Below are 10,188 nucleotides of genomic sequence, written 5' to 3' on the forward strand. Positions count from 1 at the left end.
ACAAGGATCCTGGCAGCTGTCCCTTCTGCTCTCTCCCGAGAGCGGATAAACCCCAGTCTCTTCTCATGTGACTCTAGTCTGCTCCAGCTTCCCCCTCTGCCAGAGCTCAGGGTGAATGGTTGCAAAAGAGTTTTTGCGCACTGACCCTTTAAGAGGATGCCTGTGTCTCTAGCAGACTCCCATCTCTCCCTGGCGTACATAATCGCTGATTTTCACAGCCAGATGTTATGTGGTCACCTCTTCATGGCTCTGGTGCTCTGGGCTGGAAAGCCCAACATGGGGTTGAGACCCCACGCTCCGCAGGGAGAACCTTTGCAGCTGAGATATCCCACCGAGATCTCATCTACTGCCCTGGGGAGCTAGCCCTTTTCATCTCCCTGCCCTTCCTACCAGTCTGCTGTGGCTTCTTCTATGAATCCTTGACTATAAGATTTCTGTTCAGCTATTCTTCGATTGGTTATTCAAGTTGATTGTTCTATATTTTTAGCTGTAATTTCAGTTTGGTCCTGGGAAGAGGTGAGTGTAGCTTCCACTTACTCCACCGCCATCTTGTATCTCTTGCCAATTTCTTCACATTCTTTCCAACACTTGTTTCTCTCTCTCTCTCTCCCTCTCTCTCTCTCTCTCTCTCTCTCTCTCTCTCTCTATAATAGCCATCCTGACAGGTGTGAGGTGACATCCCATTGTGATTTTGTTTTGCATTTCCCTGAGGTTAGTGATGCTAACATGTTCTCATATACCTGTTGGCCATTTGTATGTCTACTTTAAAAAAAACACGTCAATTGCCCTGGCCAGTTTGGCTCAGTAGTTAGAGTGTCAGCCCAAGTAGTTAGAGTGTCAGCCCAAGGACCAAAGTTTCACGGTTTTTGATTCCCCATCAAGAGTGTACACCTCAGCTACAGATTTGATCCCTGGCCCTGGTTGAGATGCAAGCAGGAGGCAACCAATCAATGTGTCTCTCTCATGTTGATGTCTCTCTCTCTCTCTCTTCCTCCCTCCCTCCCTCCCTCCCTTCCTCCTCCCTCCCTTCCACTCTGTCTAAAAATCAATGGAAAAAATATCCTCAGATGAGGATTTAAAAAAGAGTCTATTCAAGTCCTTACACCATTTTTAAAATCAGATGATTAGATTCTTTACTCTTGAGTTGTAAGAGTTCCTTACATATTTTGGAGATGAATCCCTAATGAAATATATAGGTTGCAAACATTTTCTTCCATTCTGTAGATGGCCTTTTCATTCTGATAACTGTTTCCTTTGCTGTACAGAAGCATAATGGCTGGGAGATTTATATATGCTGTCACACATGTCAGTAATGCATTCTTTTTATTGCTAAGTAATACTCCATTTTATGAGTATAGCACAATTTGTTTATCCATTCTCCTTAGGCTGTTGCCAGTTTTTAGCCAACTATAAATAAAGATACTATGAGCATCATGAGAACATGTTTTCATTTCTCATTGGTAAATAACTAGGAGAGGAAATGCTGACTCAAAGGTAGGTACATTAACTTTTTAACTGCCTAATCTTTTCCCATTGCTTGTCTTTTTATTATTGAGCTGTAGGAGTTAATTCCAGATAATACTTGCAATTTGTTTTAAAGAGAGAGCAATTTAGAACCTTAACATAAAAAGGCTGCCACTTTTCAGCTAATTTTATACCAAATTTGACTGGTGACAAAATTTATTGTAATACCACATAGTTAGGGAACACTGCTAAGGAATCAGATAGTACGTCAAGTTAAATAAGAATAACCACAATTCAAAAGAAGACTCTAGTGAATCCATTCTAAACAGGAACCAGGAAAGATGACAAAAGGGTAAAACTAAACAAAAATAAGCATTTCATGGATGTAAAGAAAGTAAACTTTGAATATATTCTATAACCTAGATTATTAAATAATTAAATTAAATTTTAAAAAAATTTAACCTCACCTGTTTCATTGCTGCTTCACCTATTTTATTAGAATGTTTTCGAATGCTTTCCAAAAAGTCTTTGAGATCAGACATAGAGATTTCTTTAATATCCTCACGGAGTTTAGGAAGATTTTCTATCATTAGCTGACAAAACCGGTATTGACTAACCCGGGGAAAATAAACATTCTCTAATTGTTCCATAGTTTTTAGAGCAGAGTAATACCTGTGAGAAGTTAAAAAGAAAACTCTATAAAGTTCTTATTACATTAATTTTACAAATAATCAATCTAACACTCCCATCAAAAAAGTCAGGTATAAGTAAAACAAACATTTATTTTTATTTACTAATAAGCACAAACTATAAATCATAAGAATAAGCTACAAGCTGAAAATTCATGGCTTATACACTAACATACAACTCCATTTCACTTCATCCAAATTATATAACATCACAAGCATTACAGTCATCACTATATCTAAATGTATAATAATTATAAATTTTTAAATTAGAATATTTAGTTGATAGGTGATTTCATTAATATCTCTCTCATCAACATACCATCACCATCCAAAAATACAAAGCACAGATTTAATTTAAAGTAAAATATATTTTAAGGAATTAAAAAAAAGTAACTAAGACAATTAGAAATAATATTGTGTCACAAAAAAAATAAAAAACCACTGGCAGAGTGATTTTTTTTTTCCATTTCAACAAATACTGAATGCCTATTACTTAGTAGACACTGGTGACGTGCTGGATATGCAGCAATTAGTAAAGTATAGCTTATGCCCTAGAAAAACTAATATATAATTTCATATACATCAATTTTCTCTAGACTTCTATAAGACAGATATCTAAGGCAGATTATTACTATTAATCTATAGATGAGAAAACTGAAACACAGAAAAAGGATATATAATTTGGTCAAGATACTAAATTTAATAATAGGACTTGAACTTTCCAAAATTGTCAATATCCTGCAACAATATTCACCACCAAAATCCATTTAAGAGTAGGTAGAGGATTTTTAAATTAATTAATTAATATTCTATGCCTTTCCAGTGATTTAGATATTAAAATGAGAAAAGGCACTATCGAAAAACAAACCAGAAAGTAATATATATGCAAACTAAAAAAAACAGAAGGTTGAAAAGCTACTTAAAGATATTTATTGGTTTTTTTAGCTTATACATTCTCAAAGGTAGAGTATATTTTGCAAATTGTCACAAAATTGTACCACTAATTTAAAAATTACACCTAAATTTTATTGTAGTAATTTAAAATCACTAGAATTGTTATAATATAAATAATATTACTTAAATATATATATGTATGTGTGTGTTTGTATATATAGATGTGTGTGTGTGTGTGTATATATATATGTATATATATATATATTTGGCCCTAGCTGGTTTGCCTCAGTGAACAGAGTGCTGGCCTGTGGACCAAAGGATCCAAGGTTCAATTCCAGTCAAGGGCACGTACCTTAGTTGCAAGCTCCTCCCGAGCCTGGGCCCTGGTCAAGGCTTACACAGGAGGCAACCATTGTGCAGGAGGCAACCAAACAATGTGTTTCTCTCACATTGATGTTTCTCCCTGTCTTTCCCTCTCTCTTCCACTCTCCCTAAAAATCAATGAAAATATATCCTTGGTTGAGGATTAACAACAACAAAGAAACCAAACAAACTTTAGAGGCCCGGTGCATGAATTCGTGCATGGGTGGGGTCCCTCGGCCTGGCCAGCGATCAGGGCCGATTGGGGCCATCTCGCCCAGTCCCAATTGGGGCCGGCCGGAGGGAGGGACCGCAGGAGGCTGGCTGGCCACGGGAGGTTGGCTGTGGGAGCGCACTGACCACCAGGGGGCAGCTCCTGCATTGAGCTTCTGCCCCCTGGTGGTCAGTGCACATCATAGCTACCAACAGGTCATCCGGTCAAAACAGTCACTTAGGCTTTTATGTATATATATATAGATATATAGATATATTTGGTCAGAAATTAACACATTTAGGTGAAGGTATTAAGAAGTAACAATTGGTATGGGGATGTAAAATATACCATAAGAAATATAGTCAATAATATTGTAATAACTATATATGGTGTCAGATGGTGATTTATTAGGGTGATCACTCCATTAGTTAGATAAATGTCTAATCACTATTCTGTACAGCTGAAACTAATATAATATTGCATGCCAACTGTAATTAAAAAATAAAAAAATATTTAAAAATAAATTTTTCATCTTTAAAACAGGTTAAGCAGTACACCTAATGTTTCTGTGGCAATTAATAAACTACTTCAAATTATTTTTACTTTTCATTTGTCATTTATGCATTTGTGTTATAAAACAGAACATGAACTACACTAGCCCAGATTGTCAAAATATAACTACCCATACTTTGCTTTCATCTGTGGACTTACAATACATACTTAGTCTTTGATCTTATGCAATGTCAATGTTGGTAAATTAATCAATATTTTTTCATTCCTGTTCCCAGTTGTCTATTTATCCCTCATCAATATGATCAATCTTTCATATCATTTACATAGGGTAAGGATCCACAAATGAATGGCTAAGAACTGCTTTATTGAATGATCCTGATGAGTAAACTGGATGAACAAAGCATAGAAGCAAACTTCACATGATCCACTATAATTTACAGTAAGTTTAAACATGCCTTCAAGTAATTAAAAAAAAGGGATTCTTATTAAAAGCAATTAGGAAAGAAACCAACTCACCTTTTTGCACTCATCTGTTCTTTTAGCTTAGTGTACATTTCCAGCACTGCAGTTAAAAATATAACTCATTTTAGCTTTCAAATTAAAAATAATTTTTGAGAGATGAAAATAATAAAGGAAGGCATCAGCATATTATAAATTAATTTTTTTCTATAGTTTGATTTAGGCTTACATTTTCAAATAAAATTTTATACTTAGAGTAAATAAAAACATTTTAATTTCTACATATGTTAAACATTATATGTATTACTACATTTTATTAAACTTGGAACATTTGCATATGCTGACACCTATACACATTAACCTACTAACAAATACCCTATTCAGAAACTTACTAATATAATATCTCTTCCCTGCAGGGGAACAGAAAGTTTGGACTTTAGTTATTTGAGAGAGAAAGCTGAATGACAGTGAGATTGATTTTCATTCAATATACCAAATAAGATAGCACAACTGTGTTATACCTCATTAAACAAAATTTTACAACAAATCCACAATGAAAGAGACACCTCAAAAGCTTATAGCAGACAATGAATTATGACAAAGGCATAAATAAACATAAAGCATCTTCCTTTGTTTTATCATTTCTATCAAAGGTTCAGAAATGCAGTTATTCAATAAAGCTGTTATAAGCTTCAGCAAGATGACATACCATTCATCCTGAATAGAATTTCCAAGTATAAAGTGAGTGAATATATTATTATTAGCTCATCAAGCCACTCCAAATTTCCTAGACCAAAGAGATAGACATTTTTTCCAGATTTTTCTATAGTTTTATGGCTACCCTCAGGAATCTTCAAGTTTATAAAAGATATTGTTTACCTCTCTGAAACCCATAAAAATTGCAAGGGTGGCTATAGTGAACCTGTCCTAATTCTACAGACTCTATGTATATTACTATCATAGCCCCTACACATAATGCAATATTTTTTACATTTCCAACCAAAACATATACCTGGGAAAGAGCCTAAAACTGCTGCTATAAGTATAAACTTGCTTTGAAATCTGTTTCATCTCAACAATTTAGGTAAATTTCATATCTACCTTCTAATATTTCTATATTCTTTTCATATAAAATAATACTTTCCTCAAATATAATCAAGTAAAACTAGTGCACCAGAAAAATGCATTGTTTAACCTGTGACTTCTTATATCCTCTCATACTTCTAATCTAAGGCGGAGGTAAGCAATTGTACAGTAATTGATGGCTTGTCTTTATTCAGATAAATTATCACATCCTTTAGAGCTGAGACTATGTCACTTTCAACTTTATATTTCCAATATCTACCATAATTCCTGACACAAAAAAGTATTTGTAAGAAGATAATTAGATAGAAGGATAGATGGAGGAAAGGAGGTAGTTCTAGACATGGCTATTAGGAATGCAATGTTTATACAACTCAGATTATACAACTCAGGAAAAGCACTGAAAGCAAAGACAGTAGCAGTAACAAAATTTTAACTTCCACTTCCCTTTACTCCTCTATTTCAAATAGCCCACTAGGTGAATAAACTGAATTCAGTTCTTTTCCATTCCATCAGTACAAATTTTTTAGGCTTATTACAATTCAGAGACAAAGCATTCAAACTTAGAGACTGTCTTCATGGCCATTTCAGTGTATCTGATGGTGACAAAGAGGTATTACTAAACATTACTATAAAGGAAATAGGTTTTTTAACCCTGAAACCTCACATAATGAGCAGACATTATATTTACTCAAAGTTAATGTGCACATAGCCCTGGTCCATCAGAGATTAAACTAATTAGAATTTCAGTGATTCTATTTTTTAAAAAGCTATTCTCACAAGTCAGAAAACAATAATTGTTTAGCTAATAAGATCTGCTGACAGTTTTAACATATAATTTGTATTCTAAGCTAACTTCATATTATGTATAGGGTGGAGCAAGAGTCGGTTTACAGTTGTTTATATGGAAAAATCATACAATCCTATATAATAAAAGCCTAATATGCTAAGTGTCTGGTCAACCAGTTGGCCATTCAACCAAAGTATAATATGCTAATGATATGCTAAGGCTGCTCAACTGCTCACTATGATGTGCACTGACAACCAGGGGGCAGATGCTCCGACCAGTAGGTTAGCTTGCTGCTGGGGTCTGGCGGATCAGGATTGAGCAAGATGGGCCGGACACACCCTGGAGTCCTCCTATGGGCCCTCTCCAGCTGGCCAACCTCCCACGTCCCTTTGCACTGGTGGGGTCCTTCAGCCTGGCCTGTGCCCTCTTGCAATCCGGGACCCCTCGGGGGATGTCGGAGAGCTGGTTTCAGCCCGATCCCGCAGGCCAGGCCGAGGGACCACACTGGTGCACGAATTAGTGCACCAGGCCTCTAGTAATTAATAAATAAGAATAAATTCAGTGTTTTGCATACTCACTACTATAAATCTATTTTTGACCCACCCTGTATAATTATTATACACAAAGCATCTCATTCTATTTCCCAGGATATAAAGGTTCCAGTTCCTTCCTGAAAAAAATAAAAATAAAAAATGCAACATTGCATTGGATTTAATTTACTATATTAAGAAAAAGATGACATACACCTGCTTCCTTTTGTTTAAACAGGATACATCCAGGTAAAGAAAATACTAGTTAGTTTCTTTGAAATTTATTGATGTCCTGGTAATATCTGAGCCCTTACAGAGATTCAGAACCTCAGAAACCTAAAAAGTCAGTCTTTCCAAAATATAGGTGGAAAGGCAAGAATGAAGAAGGGAGAAGACCTAGCATTTTGGGATGTTTTCTTACCTGATCAGCAAAATGAGATTGTGAGCAAAGCAAAACCAAGCTACTTAAGTATCAAATGGAAAACTATAGGTAAAATGATAGGCAAATTAGGACAAGGCAAGAAAATGTAATCTAAAGACACTCCCCATGGGAAAGTATTCTGAAGAATCACAAAGTTGAGGAGGGGCAAGTGAGGCAGAAAGGAAACGGAAAGATTATAGGAGACTGACGTGACAGATCACCAAACGGGGATTTACATTATAGGAAAACTCAGGGAACAAAGTGGATAAGAAAGATAACCATAGGCTTTTGGGGGGAACAATCACCAAATACCTGTAATTCCCATAATGAATAATGACTATATGTTATTAAATTATAATTTTACCAAGCCAACATTACATTATAGACAAATTTAACTCACCTGGAAGGCACAACTGCAATTTTTCTACTACAGTTGTAATATTCCTCTGCTGAATTCTACATCGAATAATATCTTCTGTTTGGACTACCACCTTAGGAAAAGAAATGTTCATATGTTTAAACGAACAGTTAAATCATATCCACATATTGGTACACAACAAATATATCATTTTCTCACCTCCTTTCCAGCATCTTGAAATCTTCGGTTGGTATCAGTAACTTGTACCTTAAAAATAATTTCACCTTAGTTAGACAAATATGAATAAAACTGCCCTGATGTAACTGCTCACCCTTGTAATCAGATCATGCTTCATGAGAAACTTAGAACAAAGAAATGCAAATTCAAATTAACTCTACAGCTTGAACTTGAACTTTTGATTGAAAAGGGCTTTTAACTTCAATTACTTATGACAGTTCTTTTTAACAGATTCTGTGGCAAACTTCTCAAATTTACTCAAGATTTTTGAACTTTACTTGCTTCTCTAAGTCTGTCAAACAATTCAAATCACTGACCCAATTGACCACTGGTCCCTTTTTGATAACTTCAATGAGGTCTATGTGCCATTCATTGTCTGTAGGAAATGGTGATTACATTTTACGGTAATTAAACATTCATACTTTGCTGAATGCAAACACTGGGTGGTTGATTAACATCAAACACAGAAATCTCAATCCACAGCAACATTTTAATGCTGCAGGTGCAGGCAAAGCTCAACCTCAAATTTTCCCACATATTAAGTGACTCATTAGGTCATCATAGTAAGGAAGCACATTCTGGTTTATTAAAAATCTCATTAATTTTTTAACAAAGATGCTCAGTGACCTCATTGATGCTGTATTTGGTCATTCGTTGTCTGAACATCCTTTATATAATGGTTTTCTAATCATAACCTTTGGTAACAGGGTCATTCCGTCTGCTAAGCTCTCCAAATGTAAAGAAAGATAAGTAGGACAATTCTTATAACTATATATTTTGTATTCTGATTGAACAAATCCAGGTCTCATTTAATAAATAATGTTTTTTCTGTGTGGCCGAAAAGGTAGACCAATTTTCTTTAAGAAAATTATACATTGCTATTAAACTAAAAAAAAGTTTCAATGTTATTAAATAACTTTGAGAATATAATTACACATGGTAGTTTTTAAAGATTTTTATATTTGTACTAATTGTCATTTGAAAAATTCTAAAACTGCCAATGGGGCCTTTCATTGTATGAAGTTTTTTAGTTTATTTCCCTGCATGGAAATAAATCCTGTTAAGTCAATGCATTACTTACTTTACCAAAAAAGGTATTACTCCTGTCATTAGCATGACAACTGTGTTAACAAAGCATGAAGAACATTCCCAATTATATACACTGATGCACTTCTTGAAAGTAGTACATTTAATAAAGGTTTGTACCATGCGCTATAAACTAGTACTTGAGTAATTTTTTAAAATATATTTTTATTGATTTCAGAGAGGAAGGGAGAGGGAGACAGAGACAGAAACATCAATGATGAGAGATAATTACCAACTGGCTGCCTCCCACACACCCCCCACTGGGGATCGAGCCGGCAACCAGGGCATGTGCCCTGACCAGGAATCAAACATTGACTATCTGGTTCACAGATCAATGCTCAACCACTGTGTCATGCTGGCCAGGCAACACTTGAGTAATTTAATGACAGCAAAGATAAACTGAATTTTAACATATTTCTTACCTTCAGTTTTTCTGCATCAGTCCTTACTTTAAGGAGTTCTGTAATAGCATCTACAAAACCCTGATGATGAAAATTACACATCTTTTCAATTTCCTTGTCATGATTACGGATACAATTATCTAACTTTTCCATAAACTTTTTGTGTGCATTTGGTTGGTCATCATACACAGACCTGTATGTATATAAAAAGAAAGCTAACATTAATTTCCCAATTCACCAAAATGTATTCTTTGAAACAGCTGATATCTTAACACATATCTAAATCTTTTAACAGATAAACTAGGGCGATAGTACTGCCAGTATAGAAATAATTTGAGTGAAAAATATTTAATTTCTTTTTGAACATGTAAAAGAGCCACAGCCCTCTAGATATATCACTAGGCATCTGGAAATAAAGACATGCAGCTCAGGAGGAGTCTTTACATACAAATGTTCAAGAAAGAGTGAACGATTAAGGAATGAATGAACGAACTCCTTATTTCTACAGCATTTACTATGTGTCATGACATATTCTAAATGCTTTATATGGTAACCTTCTAATCCTCACAACAAGCTTATAATGTAGGTATTATTACCCTTGCTGTGTATATATAAGTGACAGATTATATAACTGCCACATATTCTACAACTAGCAAGTGACAGCTGGGATATGAATCCTGGTGATCTGG

General features: G+C 35.0%; 1 protein-coding gene across 4 annotated transcripts in view; it reads right to left on the reverse strand.

The window, feature by feature from the left end:
• EXOC6 (exocyst complex component 6) overlaps window positions 1-9,688 on the reverse strand; it is a 107,116-nt gene extending 97,428 nt beyond the window's left edge. For 2 of the 4 annotated variants that reach the window (XM_023754910.1, XM_023754911.1), the window contains exons 1-5: window positions 9,521-9,687; window positions 7,995-8,042; window positions 7,818-7,908; window positions 4,651-4,696; window positions 1,932-2,136 (exon numbers count right to left, since the gene is read on the reverse strand). In XM_023754910.1, the coding sequence (XP_023610678.1) occupies window positions 1,932-2,136; window positions 4,651-4,696; window positions 7,818-7,908; window positions 7,995-8,042; window positions 9,521-9,652 (522 nt within the window). In that variant the 5' untranslated portion in view covers window positions 9,653-9,687. Of the gene's footprint in view, window positions 1-1,931; window positions 2,137-4,650; window positions 4,697-7,817; window positions 7,909-7,994; window positions 8,043-9,520 lie in introns of those variants that run through there. The other 2 variants (XM_014456963.2, XM_023754912.1) reach the window with 2 other exon arrangements.
• Window positions 9,689-10,188: the final 500 nt, after the last annotated feature.

The sequence above is a fragment of the Myotis lucifugus genome, unplaced genomic scaffold (assembly GCF_000147115.1).
Source record: "Myotis lucifugus unplaced genomic scaffold, Myoluc2.0 scaffold_66, whole genome shotgun sequence".
Classification (NCBI taxonomy): Eukaryota; Metazoa; Chordata; class Mammalia; order Chiroptera; family Vespertilionidae; genus Myotis; species Myotis lucifugus.